Source organism: Nyctereutes procyonoides, unplaced genomic scaffold, assembly GCF_905146905.1.
Source record: "Nyctereutes procyonoides isolate TBG_1078 unplaced genomic scaffold, NYPRO_anot_genome, whole genome shotgun sequence".
Taxonomy (NCBI): Eukaryota; Metazoa; Chordata; class Mammalia; order Carnivora; family Canidae; genus Nyctereutes; species Nyctereutes procyonoides.
In genome coordinates, this window is record NW_026575120.1 from 19545774 (window position 1) to 19571355 (window position 25582).

General features: G+C 40.5%; 1 protein-coding gene and 1 pseudogene across 3 annotated transcripts in view; both read left to right on the forward strand.

Annotated features, from left to right (window-relative positions):
• The first annotated feature begins 332 nt into the window (after positions 1–332).
• The window catches only part of PSD3 (pleckstrin and Sec7 domain containing 3), a 577886-nt gene continuing 552636 nt past the window's right edge, over positions 333–25582 (forward strand). The window contains exon 1 of one of the 3 annotated variants that reach the window (XM_055334846.1): positions 333–792. In XM_055334846.1, coding sequence (XP_055190821.1) covers positions 484–792 — 309 coding nt within the window. In that variant the 5' untranslated portion in view covers positions 333–483. The remainder of the gene's footprint in view (positions 793–25582) is intronic. The other 2 variants (XM_055334847.1, XM_055334841.1) reach the window with 2 other exon arrangements.
• LOC129515815 (ubiquitin-conjugating enzyme E2 E1-like) lies at positions 16979–18716 on the forward strand (annotated as a pseudogene).

The following is a 25582-nucleotide window of genomic DNA, read 5'->3' on the forward strand; positions in this document are numbered from 1 at the left end:
GACCCTGGCAAGAGCCAGCCCTACCCCCTTGGAGGAAACGGCTGAACAGCCTGAGCAACAGCAGATGAAAACTTCCTTCCTTTTCATCCAGCCGCAGCACCCCCACCCCCACCCCTGCACCCGCCAGAGCTCTCCCCTCCCGGTTTCCAGAGGCCCAGGCCTGGACAGCAGCCCCAGGGGGCCTGGAGGAGGGACACATTTTCCCAAGTCCCAGCACTGGCTTCCTGGCAGGCCAGGCGCACACAGGGCTTGGTTGCTCCTCCCTCTCGCCTGCTGCAGAAGGGGGGCCCTGGGACAGAGGAACCCGCTGCTTTCCGCTGCGCCACTCTGAAGAAGGAGAGAAAGGATAAACCCCAGGATCTGGATGTAAGGAGGGGTGGCGTTTGCAGAGCCCCACATCACAGGCTTTCCCTGGCCCCTGCCTCCAAGAAATTTGGACGACTACTGCCCCTGTCATGCAGACTTTGTAGCCCAGCTCCCATAATGAGCAAGGAAAGCAGCAATCCCTCCATGGGCTGGGAGCACCGACCCCAGGACCTGTGGAGCATGGACCCTCGGTCTTGGGATCCCTTGAGATGTTCAGTTCCACAGGCCAGCCTGGCTCACACTACTGACAAGGGCAAAAGTGCTGTGCTGAGGAGAGGTGTTGCCACCTGCCAGGTTCTCCCGAAGAGCTGTGAAGAGGGCCCCTGCAGCACAGTGCAAGCCAGGAGAGCCAGGCTCTACATGTACTGTCCGCCCATTCAGACTTGCCGGAGCTCCCCGGCCCCGCCTGCCCCTCTGCCTCTCAAGGTAAGAGAGTGTGTGTGGCTGAAGCCCCAGACCCCAGCTGTTCCCCTGGAAGAGGAATAGAGAGTGGGGTAGATGTGCCCACAAGGGTTCCCAGCTCTGAACACTTAGGTGTCCCCTCCACTGTGGATGGGGTGCACCTCAACAGCAGAGGTACTCACCAGCGACAGTCCCCTGGGCCCTGGATCTTTCCTCTGTGCTCTGCCACCTTCCCAGCCATTAGCTACATTTTGTTTGGACAGAGAGAATGAATAACTATTTCCCAAGATCTCTGCCAAAGACAGGAGGAGAAAAGTCCGGCAGGACAGGACCAGAGCAAGAACAAAAGAGGTGTACAGACCTTTACTGAGCCCTATGCATAATCCAGCCATCATACTAGATGTTTTCTTATATCCCATTTATCCTCATAACCACCCTGAAAAATAGAGGCCCATATCCCCAATTCCAGATGGGGGAACTGAGAAGTGGCTAAGCAAAAATCCTCTTCCTTCCAAAAAGAAAAGAGCAGAAGCAAAGTGTGTTCTCCAGAGTGAGCTCTGGGGACTTTGGGGAGACTTCAGTGAATTTTGTGGAGGCTTTCAGAACTTGGGACTCAGCCACATCTTTACATGCTTGACCTCCTATGGCCCACATCTATTTCCCATCACCCTTTCTTGCCTCAAGAGGATCTATAGCCTCCCAGCCTCCATTTTCCAGCAGAAAGGGAAAGGATGGGTATACCTGTTTGATCTTCAGGGTCTCTTCCAGCTCTTACGGGCTTTATCTCCAATCACGGCCATGCTGACTCTTTGCTATTAGCTTCTTATTCTCTGCATCTCTGACTCCACCTCCTCATCATGCTGATGCTCTCTCCACCCAGTTCAGGTGTATGGCTGCTAAAGTGGGTGGACAAAATAAAAAATTATGCTTTCATTTTCCCTTTATTCACAGCATGGACAATTTGCTATAGTTTGCACATATATAAGTGACAGCAATGAGGGTGAGGAAGACTATGTTTTGGAATTGCTGGGATGAGATAGAAGAGTAAGAACTCTTATTGGGGTATGTGAAAGGTTGACATGGAGAAGATTCTCAGGGACCTCACAGGAAAAATGGATGAAAATCACATGGAAAATGGGTCTTGGGGATCCCTGGGTGGCGCAGTGGTTTGGCACCTGCCTTTGGCCCGGGGCGCGATCCTGGAGACCCGGGATCGAATCCCACATCGGGCTCCCGGTGCATGGAGCCTGCTTCTCCCTCTGCCTGTGTCTCTGCCTCTCTCTCTCTCTCTCTGTGACTATCATAAATAAATAAAAAATTAAAAAAAAAGAAGCCTTTAGAAAATGGGTCTTCCGTGGGCTTGGAAGTGATGTGGCTTTATCTAGATTCTGTGGCTCTCTCCTGAATGCTTCTATACATCATCCTTCCTTTCCCTTTCCCTTTGTAATAGGGAGCTTGTGCAGTCACAGTTAAGAGTCGGGGAGAAAGGGTAAGCCCAAATTCTACTCAGAGGGGAACTCTTGGAAAAAGAGAGATGCTAGCTAGCATACTTCCTTAAGAAATAGTTTACATTCCTTCCTAGTTCTTGTATCCCTCATTTCCTACAGGGATTTAGAAGGAATGACATACCCATGCATTAGAGCCCTCTCTCTGTATGTGGGGTCACACAGTAGTTTATGTACTTTAAGGCTGGTCTGATAACTTGAAAACTCTATTTTCTTACCCTCCCCTCAGAACGGTTGCCATTTCTCTAGGGAGAGGCACCTTGGGAGTTGGTCCAAGTGGTAGATTTCTTACTTGCCTGCCTCACTGTAGCCACTTTTGCTAATGGGCTTCCAGATAAATGCACTATATAAAGTAGAGATTGCAAGGTTCCAGACTAAAAACTTAGATTTGTGTACAAAAGTGTTGGGCCAGGGAAAGAGACTCTCAGTATTCCTGTCTTAAGGGAAAGAAGAAGAGAGCTAATTAGAGGACTTCTGAGGAGGACCAGGGAATACATGGTCCCTATAGGGTGGGACACAAGGTGGTTAAGAAGCAGGGCTAAAATAATTAACCTTGGGTTTTCTGGTTAGACGTTATGATTCCCTCCACCACAAGAAGGCAAGTTGGGAAATTAGCACCGTCAGACCACAAGTCCTTTAAATGCCCTATGGCTATTATCAACCAGGTAACCTCTGCCCGGTCTTTTGTGTTAGAGAAGGAGAAATTAACAGAGAGAGATTTTCCATCTGCTCAGTCCTGATCAGACTAAGTTGTCTAGATTTAATAGATTAGTGTATGAGAATTCTCCAGTCTTCTCAGACTTTGGAATTTAGCTATATAAGTCACAGCAAAGTGGCAGAAAGGGGATTAAAAACATCTTCTTAAAAAAAAAAAATCTTCTCGTCACCTGTGAGTGGAAAACCCTTGATTACCCATCATGGGAAATTTCATTTGATGTACTCAAGAAAAATGTGATAGATTGTATTTGTTAAAGTGAAATGCTGGTTATATGAAAGCAAAGCCTACATATACTACATGTGCATAATAGGATTGATTTCCAAGCAGAAAAATCTGGATCTTAAGTATAAACCCTCTTTTTCACAGTACTCCAGATGGCTAAATTTATTCTCTCACAATTGAAACAAATGCGCTTCAATGTGAAAATTGTTTACTTAATCCTTCCAAGTTATCACAGTCAGCAGCAAATCAAATCAAATCAATTTATTGATTCCTAATTTATAGTAAAAACAATTATAGCATTGTGTGACCCACATAGGACTTCCAATGCACTATTTCCTCTTATTAAAACCTCAAAACTCTATGAGGATATACATTATTATCATCCCCCTTCATGTATGAGGAGACAAGAGGCTTGGGGATGGTCAGCGACTTGCTGGGTCCCATAAACAGGATATGGAAGCTCAGGACAGAACTCTGGTTTTCCACTCAGAGGCCAAAGCTGGCCTTCTCTCAGTATCTTCTGAGAAGGTGAGATTTCTTTGGAAGGCAACCCACTACCTCCTAGGACCTGTGATACTATATTCTTACTTTCTCTGATGGAAAAGATGGGAGAAAAACCCTCAGGAATATCACATCTAGTGACTAGCCTTGTCTAACAAGGGCTGCTTTCTAGAAGCAATGAAGGCCTGGGTTTGGAGGACTTGGAGTTGCAGCTCTGGACAATGCCAATTGAGGGCTATAACATTCCTGTGGTGAGTCTGTCAATGTGAATCAGAAAATGTTCCATGGTCTGAAGCTAGAGTCAGCCCTAACAATTTGTTGGGCCCCATGTTCTGCTGCCTCTCTGTGGGAATGAGAGGAACTGTCAGTGTGTGGCTTTCAATTTGGGGCAAAAGATACAAAGATAAAGAAAAGAGATATAACACAAGAGAGTGAAATAAACCTTCTCTATAATAATTTTGGGAAATTTCCAATTTTCTTAAAACTAGGTCTCCATATCTTACAAATTTTATATTTTGAAATAACAATGACTTTTGGTATGTAAATGACAGAAAATCTTCCATCAAATACAATTTTTATAAGCCCCCTTCCCAAATTTTCACTTATAGCTTTAAATTTCCTAGAAATTTTACCTTTTTCTATTGGTCTTCTTTATTCTCTTCTTCTGTCATCTCAAAAGCAATCACCTTTTTGAGTTTTTATCACCAGCTTCTAGGAGTGTTCAGGTTTAGAAGACAAAGTGGAGAATGAGCAGGACGGACCTGGAGTCCATGGGGGGTTTATGCGGGAGGGAGACAGAGATGGGTAGTTCTTTAAAGTAGTGAAGAGAAGTAAGTGTCTACTACTGCCCTTTAGGCAGGCCTTGTCAAGCAGACCAGAACAAAAATAGTTTTAATTTTCTGTGTCATGGATTGTTTTGCCTTAAATAAGACCCATGTCTGAAATATAAGTTTGTAAAGTGCATTACATTTTTGTTGGAAAGGTTTATTTAGAGTAAAGGTTTCTGACACTGAAATTAAAGAGTTGAAAGTGAAGTTCTGGTTCAGACAACTAACTAGCTAAGTGGCCCCTGACAACTCATTGAACAAAGCTAGGTTATCACATTTTCTGAGGTCTGTCCAGTTCTGACACTAATCAGTATGACTCTATTAATCCAGAGAGGGAAGGAAACTGTTTAATGAAATAAAAGTGTTAAAACAATCAGTTTGTCTCTAAAGATCAATGATTTTGTAAAATGACCTCACTGCAAGGAAGATACTTAGTGGGCTTGCCTCTCTCAGGGACGTCTGGGACGCCAGTGGGCACTAGTATGGTTATATACATGAATAACACAGTGCCTGGCACTTAACAATTAGCTGAAGGAGTGAATAAATAAAGGAATGAAACTTTGAAAGGCTGATTAGCATTCAGTGAGATCAAAGAGTCAGTGCCTTTTCTGGGCAATAAAACAAATCACTACCATGGGATTTTTAGGGCTAGAATTCCCAGCCGTCTATCCCCAAATGATTGATACTTCCTTTTTTGACCAGATTCCAGGTGAATTAAATTCCCCTCTGGTGTTGAATACTGACCCCCCCCCCAGGTAGGTATTGTAAATACATAAATTTGTAAATGACCCTTGGAAAAGATCATTTATCTTATCTAGGGTAAACACTTACCCAAATCTGTTGGACTTTTCTGGGCTGTCATAAGTTTAGAAACTGTTCTGCACATAAAATGGTATTCTAGATAATCCTTTACATTAATCCTTCTTGGTGAGCATTTTAGATTTTTTAAAAAGAAATTAGAACAAAGAGAGAGCTTGCACAAATGCCTATATAGTAATTTTAACAACAATATAGATAAATGTACAATGGTGTCCCTTTTAAAAGATTTTGGTACTTAGGAGACAGTGTTGATTGGATTGAAAAGCTTATCCTTAGTCTATTTTACACTGCATTGGTTTTGACATAGATGTCTTGATTTATTACTTGAATAAATGAAGTCTGAGATAGCACAATGGGTTTCAATTCTTTTTTATCTTGTGATTTGCCTCGGTGTTCCCATGGCAACATTTTCTTGCTCTTTTTCTCTCCTTACCCTTTCCTTTCACATTCAAATACACAAGTCCTGTGGATCATTGTACAAGTCCTACCATCACAGAACTATATGCACTGCAGTATCTTGATTGGTAGGAGAGAGCAGAGAACACATGGGCCACTTTATGGTTGGGTGTCCCTGTGACATACAGAAAAGCAATTGGAATGGGAGCTGGGACTCTAATTCAAGTTAGCTAAGTAAGGACAAGTCTCTTCATTCTGGGTCTTAACTCCTTATCTGTAATGTGAAAAGATTAGACTGCCTTCTTCCTATCTAGTTCTATGATTCTAAGTTCTTGCCAAGCCATTTGTGCCTACTTTACAATTCAACCAAAACTACAGCTTTTGATGACAAATTTCTAAAAGACCATCATATTTAGAAGTTACTGTGAGTTGGAAAACTCCTTTATTAGTAAAATTAGATGCCTCTCCACTATCCAGAGGGTAAACAAGAACTACTTGTTTTTAAAAGTACTTATTTATTTTTAGAGAGAGAGTGCAAGCAAGGGGAGGGACAGAGGGAGGGGGAGAGAGAGAGAGAGAATCGCAAGTAGACCCCCTGCTGATCACAGAGCCTGATGCCAGGCTCCATCTCTCGACCCTGAGATCATGAACTGAGCTGAAACCAAGACTTGGATGCTCAACCAACTGAGCCACCCAGGTGCCCCAGAACTAAATACATCTTAAGGGGCAGCCCGGGTGGCTCAGTGGTTTAGCACAGCCTTCAGCCCAGGGCCTGATCCTGGAGACCTGGGATCGAGTCCTATATCAGGCTCCCTGCACAGAGCCCGCTTCTCCTTCTTCCTGTGTCTCTGCCTCTCGCTCTGTGTCTCTCATGAATAAATAAAGAAAATCTTTAAAAATAAATAAATACACATTAAAACACTTTGTATCAAGTGTTAATTGTTTTTATAAAATATTAGTAGCATTAGACGAGTATTAGTTTGGCCCAAGACATTTGGACAAAGAGAATAAAATTGAATGTTTTTTATAACTATACCTAGGAGTTTTGTCTTGTTATTTTCTTATATTAAAAAGGAAATAAATGCTGAAAGGGGTTGTTCAGTGTTTTTTTAATCTCTTTAATCACTTATTCAGCAAAAGGAGCATTTGAAAATCAATTCCAATCAGAAATTAAGACCTAGAGTGATGAAGAGACTTGTCCTCACTTAGCTACTTTGAATTAGTTCCAACAGATTGCCTCAGTTTAACTTTGAAGGTTTGTGTCCTTGAACAAAAGTGTTCTATTTATAGATTTAGTTAGGGTTCTTGGTTGTGTATGATAGAAATAATCAAGGATTATATCCCAAATGCAGGGGACTCATTGGATGAAGGACACATGTCTAAGAGTGGGATCTCATAAAACCCTAAGGCAGAAAAGTAAATGGGCCTCAAGACCAGCTGGAGTGAAGGCTCCAGACCTTTCAGGACTCTCTATCTCGTTTTTCTGTTGGTCTCTGCTCTTCTCTGAATTATTTTTTCTTTCTGCACATCTGCTTCCTCTATTCCCTCTTCCAAAGGAGGAAATATGGTCACCCACAATTCCCAGGCTTACAGCTCCTCTCTAGAGACAATGCAGACCAGACTATGACTGGAACCCTTTAGACCTGCTTCCCAATCTCCTGGGAAGAGGCTCCTTGGTCCAGTGTGGGTTGGGTGTCCCCCCGGTTTACTATGATGAGGGTGGAGGCAGGTGCAGCTCACAAGGTGCTACTGGGTCTGTGAAAGCCCAAAGATGGTGATAAATATGTATATCTTAAAAAGAGACAGTTTCTAGAAACTAATGGGATATGGAGAGGTGGGCAACAAATTTGGACAACCAAGCCAATAAATGGCCAAAAACACTTTCACGTAGTTTTCGACTAAAATTTATAACATGATTGCTTTGTATAAATATCCTATCTGAGCCTTCTCAAATTTTAGAGAAGCCATTTTTATATGCCTTTGGGGAGATTTTTATTTATTTTTTTTTATTTTTTGGGGGGAGATTTTTAAAAAGAGCATGCCTGGGAGCACCCGGGTGGCTCAGTGGTTGAGTGTCTGCCTTCAGCTCAGGTCGTGATCCGGGGTCCTGGGATCAAGTACCACCTGGGGTTCCCTGCAGGAAGCCTCCTTCTCACTCTCCCTATGTCTCTAGTTTCTCTCTCTGTATCTCATGAATAAATAAATAAATAAATAAAATCTTTTTTTAAAAAAAGAGCATGCCTGAACTAAGCAAAATGTTAGGATCAAACTATTGCCTTATGGTTTATGAATAGATTTGCTTCTAGAATCCGTACTAGTTATGACATTGTAAATATTCTCTTGCAAATATGTTTCTTCGTCATAGGTTTTTCAGAGACTATAGGATGCTATAAGATTTACAAGAAATTGAAGTCCTTAGTGAAAGTGGAGTTTATAGATTACCATCTCAGATTCTACATGTGATCTCTTGCACTTTACAGCAACTCACTGGGACTCCTGACCCACTATTCAAAAATTAAGAATAACAAAAATTGTATGGGTAAGCCATATTCCTTGAGCCACATTATATTGATTCCTTGAATTGAACCATGTCAACAACAACAAAAAAAAGATGGGCAAAAGAAGGAAGATGGTCCCATATAGTTCACATTGTTAGGCTATTGCAGGGCTGCATTTTTAGGAGGTTTACTTTCCCTCATTTTGAAGTAATCAGCAGCTGCAATGCTTTTTTGGCTGGCCTTTGTGTTATACATATTTCCTGTGATTATATTTAGTCAACTTTAACTTTTTGGAATTTAACTTTCAATTTTCAGAATGTGTGATTTTGTATTAACCTTTTAATTACCAGGTCCAGCAGATTATGAGCAAAAAGCTTCAGGGCATTATTCAATCACTTACAATGTTTTATCATTTAAAGATCCCACTTTACCAGCAAGGAGCATGGTGTCTCTTTATTGAATTCTTAAAGTGACTGTATGATGAAGGAACAATTAAAATGTCATACCATTTATCCCCTGCCATAAGCAAAAAGTTCTCAAGAGAGTTTGTTATATATACTTGATCTTTTTCCATAAAGGATTTCAAGTGTACTACAACTATAGCACAATTAATAAATAAAAATAATGTTGGGCAGTCCTAGTGGCTCAGTAGTTTAACGCCGCCTTCAGCCCGGGGTGGGATTCTGGGGACCAAGGATCGAGTCCTGCGTTGGGCTCCCTGTGTGGAGCCTGCTTCTCCCTCTGCCTGTGTCTCTGCCTCTCCTTCTATGTCTCTCATGAATAAATAAATTTTTAAAAATGTTAAAGGTAAATAGTAATAAAGAATCAGGTCTAGGAAAATATAAATAAGGATCAAGATGAAAAAGAGATCAAGTCAAAATCAGGAAAAGAACAACAATAACAACATAAGTACTATAAAAGCTTACAGAGTGGTGTTTTTGAGAGATTTGGATTTGCGCTTTCTAGGTATCCATGCTGTAAGGGACATGGTTAACTACCTAGTTCCCATTGTGAGAAGGGAGGAGGGAAGGAAGGAGAAGGGAGGAGGAAGGAAGGAAAGGAGAAAGGGGAGGAGAGAAGGAAGAAGAGAAGGAAGGAAGGGGGAAGGAAGGAAGGAGGGAGGGAAGGAAGGAAAGGAGAAGGGGGAGAAGGAGGGAAGGAGGGAGAGAAGGAGAAAGGAGGGAAAGGAGAAAAGGAAGGGGGAAGGAAGGAAGGAGGGAAGAGAGAAGGAAGGAAAGAGGGAAGGAGGGAAGAAAGGAGAGAAGGAGGGAAGAAGGGAAGGAAGGAGGGAAGGAGGGAAGATAGGGGGAGGGAGGGAGAGAAGGAAGGAAGGAGGGAAGAAGGGAAGGAAGGAAGAGGGAAGGAGGGAGGGAAGGAAAGAGGAAAGGAGGAAGGAAGGAAGGAAGGAAGGAAGGAAGGAGGGAAGAAAAGAAGGAGAGAAAGGAGTTTCTTTAACATGTTCCACAGAAATAATTCAGAAAACCAAATTTTGCTTCCCCTTTAAAATAGCAATAAAACAATAACATTTTGGATAAAATCTTTTCTAAGGAGCACTTGATATTTACTATTCCCTTGTTTCTTTAGATATATATACAACATAATTTAATTTTCTTGATAACTTAAGTAATTTCTATAATAACAGTATCATTCGTTGGCAACTTTACATCTATAAGACTATTTGCTTTGTATGTAATGCCCCCAAATACTCTGCTCTCTGAGTTCTTGTTGATTTTTAGTGATTTTTCTGTTGCCTCCCTTCTGGCCTATTTCTCATTACTGCTATTAGTGTGCCTACATCCAGCATCCACCACATGCCAGGAAACTAGATAACAAATTTGTTTAAATTGTAAAACAAGTTTGTTAATTATGTAAAGTAAAAGTAAAAAACCTCTATGTGAGGGGTTGAGTGGCTCATTTAGCAGACAATCTCATGAATTTTAATATGGATGTTTCTTTTGGTTTTGTGTGTTCAGACCTGATACTTTTGTCATGACTATGGTCACAATGTGGATGAATAGTTGCTAAAGAAACAACTTCTGTATTCATCCACTCAGTAAATATTTTTTGCTCTCCAGATCTATGGCAGGCACTGTTCTAGGCACTAGGAATCATCAGAGAATTGAACAACCACAGTTGTTGCTCATATATCCTGTTAAGAGCAGGAAATGAAACAAGGAAATAAGACCTGAACATCAACGTCAGATTGAGACAAGTGCTTGGGAGAAAATAAAACAGAAGGCAATGGTAAGGTGAAGAGTGTTAGAATGAATCATTTGATTTGTGTGATAAAAGTTGGCCTAACAGAGAAGGTGACTTTTGAATTAAGACTTAAATGAACAGCAGGAGCAGGCCAGCAGAGGATTGGGAAGAGAAAGGCTCAAGGCAGGATTAACACAGGAGTCCCGCATACCTGCAGGATCACGAGTGACCATTGTTTCCAGAAAAGTCAAAGCCATAGAAAAAGGAAGATCATGGAGAGCTTCATAGACTCAGGTAAGAAGTTTGAATTTTATTCTAAGGACAATGGGAAGCTTTTGGAGAGTTTTAAACAGGAGAGCAACACAGATTATAGGACTTAATATTCCTGACTCCCACTTCCTAATCTTATCGAAAAATCCTTGAGGCACACCATTTAACTCCCTCTGGATGATAGGGAGCTCTAATTTTGTCCTCAAATCCTTTAGTTCTGAACCAAAGAGCTATGATGGATCCATGAAGCATTAAGACAGGCTAAGGGGAAGGATACTCCAGTTACTCAAGTATTTGACATTTCCCTGGATGAAACTGCATTCTGGTGATAGACAATCTAGCAGGTCCTTTCAATATTTGTAACCTTGAAAAGTTTGATTTTGTTTAGGATAACAATGTTTAGGATTTAAATTTTTAAAAGTTTCTTTTTTATTATAAAATGTTTATTGTTTATTATTGTTTATTATAAATGCACATAACAGGTGCTCCATAAATATAACCTCTAGATTGCCCATGGCATAGCCACTCTAAGTGACCTCCTCTTTTACTAATCCCTTCACTTCCTTCCTCATGTCCTCTAGTTTCTCCACCTCAAGTTAAACTATGAGGCTAGTTTCTCCACCTCAAGTTAAACTATGAGGCATTAAACTATGAGGCTTCCAGGCTGATGACTGGTCAAGCAAGGGGTAGTTGGCATTGTTGGAATCAATCCAAAATAGAATAAAATTTCAAACTATCTTTAGGGTCATACATTTAGCATAGTGGTATATTTATAAAAATATATTTCTCTGTGGCTTAGACCAATGTTTAAGGAGTTCTGGGGTGGGCAGTGACCAAGGAATTACAGTAATATTTCTGTTTGGCTCAGCCTGTTGACCTGGTTTTCTCAATGTACTTTGTAAATAATCTCTGTGAATAATGTCCTCTCAATAGTGATAACTGTTCCTAAAGAAATAGCTTTACTCCATGCTTTGAACAACCTATTAAATAAGTATTTTTACCATAAATAATCATTCCTACTTTTCATGCCATCTGAGAAAGCTAATGGCAAAATTCTTTCCATATTCATCCTCAATCTGTTTTAGTAAGTGAACTTTCTCTTACAGCTCTCTACAAACTGCTCTTCCACCACAAAACTGTGCTGTTTTGTGAACTATCTATGGCTGACAGCCTTCTGGGCATTTAGCGGGTTATCTTGTTGTTGGGAGCCTCTGAAGCTCTTTGGGGGGAAAAAAAGCATTAGAAAAATCCAACTAGAAAGAATCATACTGTTGACTACTGTCAATTACTTTAGGAATTGTTAAAAGAATTTTTTAAATGTCTTTTTTTTTTTAGTTTTCAAAATAAAAATGTTTCTGTAGGCCCTTTGGGCAGACATAAAACAGGTGGGACATTCTTTCCCTGCCTTTTATAAGCTTGAAGGTTGAGACAAACAAACATATATGCTAAGAGGCATTCTTAGACATAGATAAGAGACATCAGCAGAATAAGGACAAAGGCTTGCTACTTTGTGAAATAATCAATGTAGGCCTGCACTCTGGTGATGGCCAAATAAGAAGGTTGTTGTGCAAGTTACTACCTGCTCATCATGATTTGAGGAGAAAAGTCACCACTTCTGTTCCATTTAGTCAGGGGAAGATTTATATTTGGGATCAGCTTCAGGAGCTTTCTGAGTGAAGGAAGGAAAAGTATGGCTCATAGAATGTAAGGAGGATTTACTATGGACTTTCTCCTGAGTTCATGTGTAAATTTTCTTATTCATTAATAAGGAACATAACAACTAGTACAGTTATACACACATAGAGTGAATGTTTTCCTAACTAAAAACTAAGATTTCTGGGTTGTAAGTTTATACCTTTTATTCAAAATATAAAAAACAAATTTAGAATAATAGACTGCATTTACTGAATAAAAAATATCACAAAAAGTAGCACATATTTCAGCATAAAAACATGCATCATGTAATCCAACATTGGAGAATTTGAAGTCATGACCAGAAAATCTGGACGTAGACTGCCATGTTTGTGCAATAGAGAGAGGTAGCACCCGCCCCCCCCCCCATGTAGAAGATTTCTCCTCACCTTATAAGATTTCCCTTCCCAGGTGGCAGGCAGTGATGGCAACTGATTAAGGTCACTTCGCAAGGTGTTGCTAAGAGACAGCAGACACACAGGGATGGGTCTTGTAAGCTTGATCAAAGCCAGTGAATCTGAAGCTGTTTCCTGGCCAGAGTGCACAGGGGGACAGGGAGGGGAGGTCGGGCTTGGGATGCTTCTTTGAATGTGGCTCCTTGTGCAAGGACCACAATCCTGCCTGTAGCACATGAAGGATTCTGTCATTTGGACAGCAAATCAAAGCAGGTGATCTGGGTTGGGAATGAGCGGAATATGGCCTCCGAACAAAAATGAAGTTTAGAACTTTGTGACACCATAACAATATGTCAGTTCACAGCAGTCATGTATACATTGTCTCTTCTACATCTTTCTTTCCAGACCAAATGATTTTGGAGACCTCTTAGGCCTTTTAATCATGAAGACAGGCCAATGAATTTGTAGTTTTAATATCCCTCCCTTTAGACTTGCCTAGCCTATGCTACAGGTACAACCTGTTGCCTTATGAAAAAATTGGTTCTTACTCTGTTAAGAGCAAGAAAAAGAAGAAACTAGTCATTCATGAATTATGACTATAGTGGGTCTCAAAAGCCATCACCATGTTCAAAGAAAGAGCTATTTTATTATTTTTAATAAAATCACACTAAAATCTCGCTCCATACTCCCATCTTCCTGGACTAGCAATAAATTGTCTCAGATATTCTCAGGGTTCTCTGTCCACTAAAATTGGGTCAAGGATCCTGAAACTTCCATGGTACAAAAGCATTCATGAATTATTGCTTTTGCTTGTCCCTTCAGGACATAGTCTGCATAGCACCGTGGTGAAGAGTACAGACCCTGGAGCCAGATTCTGGGTATGAGTCTCCGCTCTGCCTGCACCTTCCTAGCTGGGTAGCCTTGGGTAACTTACTTAAATCAGTACTTCAGTTTCCTCATCTATAAAGTAGAGGTGAGGCAAGTTCTTACCAGATAGAAAATAAAAATTAAGTTCCAGTTTGTAAGGCGCATAGACCCATGCCAGGCACAGGGAATGCAGATACTGGGGACCTCCTCCAACTTTGATCACCAGTTCTCCATCTACTACAACCTTTGCCAAAGGTTGTCATTCTAGGCTGTGTGCTTTCAGGTCTGGCAGCTCCATTGCTTCTCTGTCCCAGGGCCTGGGGTCTGCACTCTGTGCTTCTGGAAGAGTAACACATAGGAAGGAGACAAGTCAGGAGTAGGGGAGTGGAGGTAAATGTCTCTCTAGCTGTAGGCCTGAATAATGATTCCTTTTCTTACCCCCTTCCATCTCCAAATGGTAAAGACTCTCTTTGTTGAATCATAACTTCTGTGTTATGTGCACCTAGTATGTGAGTTCTCTATCGAGTCATCATCTCTTGCAGTCCAAAACTGATGGACCTGGGAGGATAGGAAACGCATTGAAGGTTAGAAACCTTCAGGAAAACAAAAGAGATCTCTCTGTAGTTGGAAACGTGAAGTGATTTGCCTCTGAGTCCTAAAACAAGGTTAGGAAGAGGGAGGCAGAAATATGAAAGCCTGTAAAATCCTGGCTAAGTGCAAGTCATTTCATAAACATACCCACCCTTCCTTTAATTTCTGCCTTCTCCTGTTTAAAACTTCCCGGAGAGCGCTGCCTCTGAGCAGCCCCCTGAGATTAATCAGAATTTTCATTGTACCCTTTGTCAGGCTCAGGTCAACACCTTCCTCTCCCAGACACTTGTTTTAGCATCTTTAGTGTCTTCTGACAGAAGGGAAATGTCTTGAGAGACACAGTGACTTGACATGATAAACCTCCCTAAGGCACAGCAAAGGGCTCTGCTTAGAGGGAAGGGCACTGAAAAAAAATCAAGAGAAAATTCACAAATCCTTATTAATAAATTATTCTGCCCCTCAAGATGGTTTAGAGAGGTTTTTAATTATTAGACCACATTCTAAAAATAACTCAGGCTGGGTCTGCCTCGCCTAAGAGGAAATAGTTAAAGAAAATTTAGATTTTACAAAAATTTATTGATAAACTATGCTGGTTCTTTGGATTCAATATCCTGGATTCAAGATTCAAGTTACTTGGTTAGTTCCAGTGTCTTTTTTTTTTCTTCTTAATTTTTGGGAGATAAAACCAACCTTGATTTACACTTGGGATCCTGTTCAGATGCATCTTAAACAGGATAGCAAAGCAGGGAAAAGCACAGACCCTGGAACCAATGTTCAAATTCCAACACACACGTATTAATTATGTGACATTTGGCAAACATTACCTGTAGTTTCTTCAGTAAAGCAGGGAGAGCTTCACCCCAGCGTCCAGCAGCTGTTGCAGCCCCCTCCCTGGGTGCCCTACAAGGCAGCTTGGCTGACGGAGCATGGGCTCTGCAGTCTCAATTCTGCTGGTTATGGTGGGACTTGAAATAGGAACTCTAGAACTGATGCAAAGACGAGTGAGAAAAGCTGCACATAGGTCTTCAATAAATATTATTGAAGACTTCAACAAGTCTTGCTCAGGACAATAATGTGCCCAAAGTGCACAATGATGTGCAAAGTGGAGTGCACAAGAAAATCTATTTGGTACAGAAAGAAAAAGATAGACTCCTTTTTATATTTTTACATCTGGTCTTTTAAAATTTTTATTTAGTGTCATAAAATTTATGTGATATATCAATATGATAGTATTCATTGCAATGACTGGGTTGGGGAAAAGACTTAAACATTACTAGGTATAAGACACTAAAAACTTATATTAAAAACAAATACTACTTACGTGACAATTTTGTTGAGGTCTTATGCTTCTTGTAGCATCATGATGCATCTGAAATAGGGTAGGAGTGCCCAGGACTATGATCTGCTTCTGTTCCAAATTCCAGTGTGTGGAGCGTTTCCCCACACCACCAACCAATTCTATAGCATCTGGGTGCCCTGTGATTCGACTCAGTTCTGATGCTATCAACATGGAGACAGCGTCAGATCCCACAGGTTCAGTGTTTAGTACCACAAGACTATCCCTCTTCCCCCATTTTAGATGCCAAACCAGATTGCCACCCTTGCTTCTGAACTATTGGTTCTAGATTGGAACTTTCCATGACTACTCCTTGAGTTCAATTAATTTGCTAGAGCAGCTCACAGAACTCAGAGAAACAGTTTAGTTACTAGACCACAATTTATTATAAAACGATGTAACTCAGGAACAGCCAGATGGAAGAGACTATAGGGTGAGGTACAGGAAAGGGAGCTTTCATCCTCTCACTGGGCAAGTATGCCACTCTCCAAATCTCCAGTGTTTGCTCACCCAAAAGTTTCCGAGTCCCACCTTTTTTGGTTTTATGGGATCTTAATTGCACAGGTATGATTAATACTAACCATTGGTAATTGAACTCGATCTCCTGTCCTTCTCCTCTCCAGAGTGGTGTGGGAAGGAGGAACTGGACTGCAAAGCTCCAATTCTAATCACAGGTTAGTTCCTTAGGGACCAGCTCTCACCCATGGAGGGCTTTCCAAAAGTTACTTCGCTGACATAACAAAATGTATCTTCACAGCCCTCATTACTTAGGAAATTTCAAGGGTTTCAAGAGCTCTCAGCCAGGAATGAGACAAAGACCAAATACATATTTCTTATTATAAATCATAATATCACATACAGGCAATAGGCTGTTTTGTGATACTCCTACCCAGAGGGAATCTCTTCTAGTCCTGAATTCCCTACCACCTAAAAATAGGATCTTACCTTATGTTATAGGTTGAGATTTGGAGTAGGGTTGCTAGATTTAGCAAATAAAAATAGCAATATGTGAGACACACTCTTGCTTTTCAGTATAATTATTTGTTTACCTGAAATTCAAATTTATTGGTGTCCTATATTTTATTTAGCAACACTTGGTTAGAGGTGGACTTGTCAACTTGTCCTTGTTTGAAGTCAACTTGTTGCACTCAGCTAAGTGATCTTTGACAAATTATTTAACTTCTCTGAGCCTCACTTTCTTTGTACCCCTCCATTATTGTGAGCATCCTTTTTATAGAGGATGTCAAGCACTTGCACAGTTATTGCACGTAGTAAAGTTCTTACTAAATTCTAGATGTAGCAGCCACCGGGGCAGCACGGAGGAGCCAGACACAAAGAAAGGGGCTGTTTGCGGGGTGGGGTAGGGGGTTCGCTATGTCGGATGACGATTCAAGGGCCAGCACCAGCCCTCCTCACCTTCGTCCTCCAACCAGCAAACCAAGAAAGAAACAAACACCCCCAAGAAGAAGGAGAGTAAAGTCAGCATGAGCAAAAACTCCAAACTCCTCTCTACCAGAGCCAAGAGGGATACCAGAGATGTATCCCAAGGGCGATAACATCTATGAATGGAGATCAACCATTCTGGGGCCTCCAGGATCTGTGTATGAGGGTGGTGTATTCTTCTTTGATATCACTTTTACACCAGAATACCCCTTCAAGCCTCCAAAGGTTACATTTCGGACAAGGATCTCTCACTGTAATATTAGCCGTCAAGGAGTTATTTGCTTGGATATATTAAAAGATAATTGGAGTCCAGCACTAACCATTTTTAAAGTTCTCCTTTCTATCTGCTCCCTTCTTACAGACTGTAATCCTGGTAAGGTTAATAATTCTTTTTCTTTTCTTTTTTCTTCCTTATCTGAAAAATACTTGTTTTGATAAGGTACAAAGCTTTTGAAGAACAAAAAGCAGGGATGCCCAGATGGTGTAGCTGGTTGGGTATCTGACTCTTGGCTTGGGCTCAGGTCGTGATCTCAAGGTTCTGGGATCAGGCCCTGTGTTGGGCTTAGTGTGGGGTCTGCTTGGGATTTTCTCTCCCTTTGCCCCGCCTGCTCATGCTCTCTCTCAAATGAATGAATCTTTTTTTTTTTTTTTTAAAGGACAAAAACTAACCTTTTTTGAAAAAAAGTTTTAAGCAGGGATGCCTGGGTGGTTCAGCGGTTGAGCATCTGCCTTTGGCTCAGGGCCTGATCCCTGATTCCCAGGATCGAATCCCACATCAGCTCCTTGCAGGGAGCCCGCTTCTCCTCCCTCTGCCTGTCTCTACCTCTCTTTCTGTGTCTCTCATGAATAAATAAAATCTTAAAAAAAAGTTTTAATCAAGAAAAGTTCAATCTGCTAGTTGAAAAAAGGCAGCAACTTCTATGCTATAGGAACAAAGTGTTTTAAAACTAAGACTTACAAAATTGCCTTAGATTTTTACATTTTTCATACGGTTCCCCTAAACCACCTACTTCTAACTAAATGTTGAGTTTCTTTGCTTAATAGTTAGTGGTTCTCAGACTGATTAGGAGTGAGAGGAGGCTTAATTTCCTTTTATTATTAAAGATTTACCATAAAAGTTTCTATTTAGGTTTCAACTTAATTGTTGGTTTTGACCTGGCAGCCTGGTTTTTTTCTAGGTAACTAATGTAGAGGTAAATAGTGTTATATTGTAACAGCCCAGAGGACTTGAAGGAACAGTCAGTGTGAACACAGCTGGATGTTCATCACAGCCTTGAACATTCCAGTTTTTATTGAACTTACTTAACACTCCAGTTAAGTGGGTGGTGGTTGTTGGGAGACAAATAGAATGAATTAAGGAGATGAAGCCACACTAGTGCTAAAGCCTGAGCATTCTTTCCCCCTGCATACTGTTTTAGAAAGAAAAAGTGCCCAGGACAATGGAATGGCATTTCAAAACTGGCTTTGATCACAAATACTTTGCATATTTCTTCCCAAGCTGTCAATTTATTGGCTAAAATTTGAAACATTCTTTTCCTTTCTTCAAAATAATCTACATTTTTTTCTTCCAGCTGACCCTTTGGTGGGAAGTATTGCCACTCAGTATATGGCCAACAGAGCAGAATATGACAGAATGGCCAGAGAGTGGACCAAGAGATATGCCACATAAATTGGGTTTTCACAACGCTTACATTATTTGTCTGTCACAGAGAGAGCTGCTTATGATTTTGAAGGGGTGGGGGAGGGTGGGAGTTGGTAAAGAGTAGGGTATTTCTTTTTTTTATAAATTTATTTTTTATTGGTGTTCAATTTGCCAACATATAGAATAACACCCAGTGCTCATCGCGTCAAGTGCCCCCCTCAGTGCCCGTCACCCAGTCACTCCCACCCCCCTTGCCCACCTCCCCTTCCACCACCCCTAGTTCGTTTCCCAGAGTTAGGAGTCTTTCATGTTCTGTCTCCCTTTCTGATATTTCCCATGGAGTAGGGTATTTCTATAACAGATATTATTCAGTCTTATTTCCTAAGATTTTGTTGTAACTTAAGGTATCTTGCTACAGTACACAGAATTGGTAATAGCCACTTTAAAAACTGTTATTAGTTCTGCAATATTAGCTGAAATGTAGTACAGAGAATAGACATTTTGGTTCAGTTGCTTGTAGTCTGTAAATTTAAAATAGCTTAATTTTGTACAGGTTACACACATGGCGATTTATGTAAAGTCCTTGCAAGACTACAATTTTTTTTTGTTCAAAAAAATTGGAATTTCTTTTCCCTTCTTGGGAGGGAACATTGATATTTAACAGTTTTTTTTTAAAGGGAACAGACCTGACTTTATTCTTTTGTATGTGTATATACAGTTATCTCAACATCACTTGTGGAAATTAGTCTTTCTTTTTTTCCAATGTAATTATCTTGGAATCCTGTCAAAAGCTAGCTAACCAACATTCATAGTTGTATTATTTTGATCTATATGTCTGTCCTTCACCAGCACCAGTTTTATGAACACAGGATGTTTTCCCACTTATATAGGTCTTCTTTAATTTCTTTCAGTGATATTTTATAACAGCATACAAGTCTTTCAGCTCTTATTTAAGTTTATTCATAAGCATTTCATTCCTTTGATGCTATTGCAAATGGAATTGTTATCTCAAAATCCTTTTTAGTTGTTCATTATAGTAAATAGTATATTACTGACTATTGTATGTTCACCTTGTATCCAGCAACTTTGCTGAATTTATTTATTTATTTATTTATTTATTTATTTATTTATTTATTTATTATATTTATTGGAGTTCAATTTGCCAAATTATAGCATAACACCCAGTGCTCATCCTGCCAAGTGCCCCCCTCAGTGCCCATCACCCAGTCACCCCAACCCCCCACCCACCTCCCCTTCCTCTATCCCTTGTTCATTTCCCAGTTAGGAGTCTCTCATGTTTTTTCACCCTCACTGATATTTTCACTCATTTTCTCCTTTCCCATCCATTCCCTTTCACTATTTTTTATATTCCCCAAATGAATGAGACCATATAATGTTTGTCCTTTTCCGATTGACTTATTTCACTCAGCGTAGTACCCTCCAATTCTATCCACGTCGAAGCAAACGGTGGGTATTTGGCATTTTTAATGGCTGAGTAATATTCCATTGTATACATAGACCACGTCTTCTTTATCCATTCATCTTTCGATGGACACTGAGGTTCCTTCCACAGTTTGGTTATTGTGGACATTGCTGCTATAAACATCGGGGTGCAGGTGTTCCAGCGTTTCACTGCATCTGTATCTTTGGGGTAAATCCCCAACAGTGCAATTGCTGGGTCGTAGGGCAGGTCTATTTTTAACTCTTTGAGGAACCTCCACACAGTTTTCCAGAGTGGCTGCACCAGTTCACATTCCTACCAGCAGTGCAAGAGGGTTCTCCTTTCTCCACATCCTCTCTAACACTTGTTGTTTCCTGTCTTGTTAATTTTCCCCATTCTCACTGGTGTGAGGTGGTATCTCATTGTGGTTCTGATTTGTATTTCCCTGATGGCCAGTGATGCGGAGCATTTTCTCATGGGCTTGTTGGCCATGTCTATGTCTTCCTCTGTGAAATTTCTGTTCATGTCTTTTGCCCGTTTCATGATTGGATTGTTTGTTTCTTTGCTGTTGAGTTTAATAAGTTCTTTATAGATCTTGGAAACTAGCCCTTTATCTGATAGGTCATTTGCAAATATCTTCTCCCACTCTGTAGGTCGTCTTTTAGTTTTATTGACTGTTTCTTTTGCTGTGCAGAAGCTTTTTATCTTAAGTCCCAATAATTCATTTTTGCTTTTGTTTTCCTTGTCTTTATGGATATGTCTTGCAAGAAGTTACTGTGGCCAAGTTCAGAAATGGTGTTGCCTGTGTTCTTCTCTAGGATTCTGATAGATTCTTGCCTCACATTTAGATCTTTCATCCATTTTGAGTTTATCTTTGTGTATGGTGAAAGAGAATGGTCTAGTTTCCTTCTTCTGCATGTGGATGTCCAATTTTCCCAGCACCATTTATTGAAGAGACTGTTTTTTCCAGTGGATAGTTTTTCCTACTTTGTTGAATATTAGTTGACATAAAGTTGAGGGTCCACCTATGGATTCTCTATTCTGTTCCATTGATCTATGTGTCTGTTTTTGTGCCAGTACCACACTGTCTTGATGACGACAGCTTTATAGTACAACCTGAAATCTGGCATTGTGAAGCCCCCGACTATGGTTTTCTTTTTTAAAATACCCCTGGCTATTTGGGGTCTTTTCTGATTCCACACGAATCTTAATATGATTTATTCCAACTCTCTGAAGAAAGTCCATGGTATTTGGATAGGGATTGCATTAAATGTGTAAATTGCCCTCGGTAGCATTGACATTTTCACAACATTAATTCTGCCAATCCATGAGCATGGAATAAATTTCCATCTCTTTGTGTCTTCCTCAATTGCTTTCAGAAGTGTTCTGTAGTTTTTAGGGTATAGATACTTTACCTCTTTGGTTAGGTTTATACCTAGGTTTCTTATGCTTTTGGGTAACAATTGTAAATGGGATTGACTTCTTAATTTATCTTTTTTCAGTCTCATTGTTAGTGTATAGAAATGCCACTGATTTCTGGGCATTGATTTTGTATCCTGCCACACTGACGAATTGCTGTATGAGTTCTAGCAATCTTGGGGTGGAGGCTTTTGGGTTTTCTAGGTATAGTATCATGTCATCGGTGAAGAGGGAGAGTTTGACTTCTTTGCCAATTTGAATGCCTTTTATTTCTTTTTGTTGCCTGATTGCTAAGGCTAGGGCTTCCAGTACTATGTTGAATAGCAGTGGTGAGTGGACATCCCTGTCGTGTTCCTTATCTTAGGGGAAAGGCTCCCAGTGTTTCCCCATTGAGAATGATATTTGCTGTGGGCTTTTCGTAGATGGCTTTTAAGTTGCTGAGGAATGTTCCCTCTATCCCTACACTCTGAAGAGTTTTGAGCAGGAATGGATGCTGTATTTTGTCAAATGCTTTCTCTGCATCTATTGAGAGGATCCTATGGTTCTTGTTTTCTCTTGTGTTGATATGATCTATCACACTGATTGCTTTACAAGTGTGAACCAGCCTTGCATCCTGGGGATAAATCCCACTTGGTCATGATGAATAATCTTCTTATGTATTGTTGGATCCTATTGGCTAGTATCTTGTTGAGAATTTTTGCATCTGTGTTCATCGGGGATATTGGTCTATAATTCTCCTTTTTGGTGGGGCCTTTGTCTGGTTTTGGAATTAAGGTGATGCTGGCCTCATAGAACGAATTTGGAAGTACTCCATCTCTTTCTATCTTTCAGAACAGCTTTAGTAGAATAGGTATGGTTTTTTCTTTAAACGTTTGATAGAATTCCCCTGGGAAGCCATCTGGCCTTAGACTTTTGAGTCTCAGGAGGTTTTTGATGACTGTTTCATTTTCTTCCCTGGTTATCGGCCTGTTCAGCTTTTCAATATCTTCCTGTTCGAGTTTGGTAGCTTATGGTTTTCCAGAAATACGTCCATTTTTTCTAAATTGCCTAATTTATTGGCAGATAGCTCCTCATAATAAGTTTTTACAATCGTTTGTATTTCCTTGGTATTGGTGGTGATCTTTTTCATTCATGATATTATTAATTAGAGTCTTTTCTCTTTTTTTTTTTTTGATAAGGCTGGCTAATGGTTTATCTATATTATTAATTCTTTCAAAGAACCAACTCCTGGTTTTGTTGATCTGTTCCACAGTTCTTCTGGTCTCTATTTCATTGAGTTCTGTCGAATCTTTATTAACAGTCTTCTGCTGGGTGTAGGATCTGTTTGCTGTTCTTTCTCCAGCTCCTTTAGGTGCAAGTTTAGCTTTTGTATTTGAGTTCTTACCAGTTTTTGGATGGATGCTTGTATTGCCAAGTATTTCCCCTTCAGGACTGCTTTGGTGTTTCCCAAAGATTTTGAATGGTTGTATCTTCATTCTCATTAGTTTCCATGAATCTTTTTAATTCTTCCCTAATTTCCTGGTTGACCCTTTCATCTTTTAGCAGGATGGTATTTAATCTCCACATGTTTGAATTCCTTCCAAACTTCTTCTTGTGGTTTAGTTCTAGTTTCAAAGCATTATGGTCTGAAAAAACGCGGGCGACAATCCCAATCTTTTGGTATCGGTTAAGACCTGATTTGTGACCCAGTATGTGGTCTATTCTGGAGAAAGTTCCATGTGCATTTGAGAAAAATTTGTATTCAGTTGCATTTGAATGCATTAGGGGCATAAATATTTATGATTGTTAGGCCTTCTTGTTGGATAGATCCTTTAAGTCTGCATTTGTTACTGTGCTAATAAACAATATTAAAACATAAATAAATAAATAAATAAATAAATAAATAAATAAAAAATAAATTTTATTTATTTAGATGTTATAATCACAGATGACACTGTTACTTGTAGTTTCAAACATTACACAGTTTTATGTATTATTACCTAGTTTCAAGTATTTTTGTATAAGTCTTATCTCCTTTATTAGAAGTTGGGATCGACATCTGCACAGAGATGCACATAATGGGCTTGTAATTTGTTGAACTCTGCATAAATATAGCCTCTACCACTTCTGTGGAGTCTGGTTGACTGGCCGCTTGGCTGGCCCCTTCTTCCCATTCTCCTATTCCCTTCCCCCATAGGAAGAATAAAGCTTGATTCCTAAGTTATTTTAAGCAAGTTAAGCCCTTTTTTTTAAAATTTTTATTTGTTTATGATAGTCACACAGAAAGAGAGAGGCAGAGACCCAGGCAGAGGGAGAAGCAGGCTCCATGCACCGGGAGCCCGAGGTGGGACTCGATCCCGAGTCTCCAGGATCGCGCCCTGGGCCAAAGGCAGGCGCCAAACCGCTGTGCCACCCAGGGATCCCGCAAGTTAAGCCCTTGTGGAAAGGCTTCAGTCAGTTTTTATAGGCCAAAAGATCCCACAATATGTATAAGATTTATCGTTCATATTAAATTGAAAAGTTCCCTTGTGTAATTCTTTGGAACTACTGATGAAAATGAATGGTATTCACTAGAACTGTTGTAAAGATTTAATGACCCTTGCATTCAAGCTGCTGAAAGTAAATAATTATGCTGCTCAATAGCTATTTTTCTGCAGAGTTTAGACAGTTTGAAACAACTTGCCGTATGTTAGCTTGACATTAATTCAGGGTGTGTGAACAATCTCCATTAGAATTGTGGGCTAGATATGATGGGAACAGACATTTTTATAGAATTATGAAGCATAACAAGGATTGGGGGAGGGGACTCCAAGGACAGTGACAGGGTATAGTGGGAAGGACTTCCTGGAAAGGAAGGATCTGTCTAGATCACACCACGAGAGAATGAGAGGTGCCCAGAAGAAAGAACCACCATGGTCCCCACAGAAACAGCAAGCCCAACTCCAGATGACCTGTTTATCACTGCACCAAGGCACTTCATTCTTCTCCCATGCCAGCTGTTTGTCCTGCGCCCATTTGCTATCAAAAATGAAAGTAAAAAATCAAGACTGAATGTAACCTTATCTTTAAAAAATGTCCATGACCTTAGCTTCCCCCATTTCAACTCTGTTACTCTTAAGTATCCCACTGGGTCACCCATTTCTCAGGTATTCTAGGAGCTCTGGAAGTATCCTTTGAAGAGGAAGAAAATTTTTCCTTGGCCCAAGATTTTTCTAGCTGGACTAAGAATTAAATTTACAGGAGACAGATTAATAGGAGAAAAAGCCCAGTTTGATAAAGTACACATTGAAACCCAATAATGAAATTGAGATATAAATAAACGACCAAGGCAGGCAGTTTTTATACTTTTTACCCAAAGAGACAATAATCTATGAGGCATTGACAAGACAAGGAAAACTTAGCTTTGGGAACTTTGATGGCAAGGAATTGTAAACAGAATCTGTGTTTTGGTAGTCAATTACTAAAGTAACAAGGGTTATTTACACAGCCTGCTCACCTCTAAGTTTCCCATCTCCAGGTGTAAGGATGTCTCTTTACCTACTGGGATAGGCAGGGTACCTTTCACATGGGAGGTTTATTTCCTGCTTTGAGGGTGCTAAGGATGGTCTAAGTGTCCTTCTTGCACAGGCTATCTCTTAAGTAACTTTGGCGTCTTAAGGCCACCCAAAATGTACACAGAGTGGTACATTTTGGGTGGCCTGCCCTTAGCCCCTACAGCTCCATATGCAGGCTGCAGAGGGGACTGGGAAGTCAGTCTTGTATTCCCAGTCATGGATTTGAGCCATGAACAAGTGAACTTACATGAACCTTTGGGCGTGTGGAAGATTCCTCTCTTCCACATCAGCATCAGAAAGCATTTCTCATGTGCCTCACTAATGGAGGGATTTTCTTTCAGAGCCTGGGTGTCCATGTTGAAAGCTAACGGGAGACCCCTGCAGTTGGCAGAAAAGACATAGTACATAGAATGATGCTAGGAGCACTTCTCTAACCTGGCCAGTAAATAGTACGAAGGGCTACATTTGATAAATCCAGTGGTTACCCAGTTGTCTCAAAG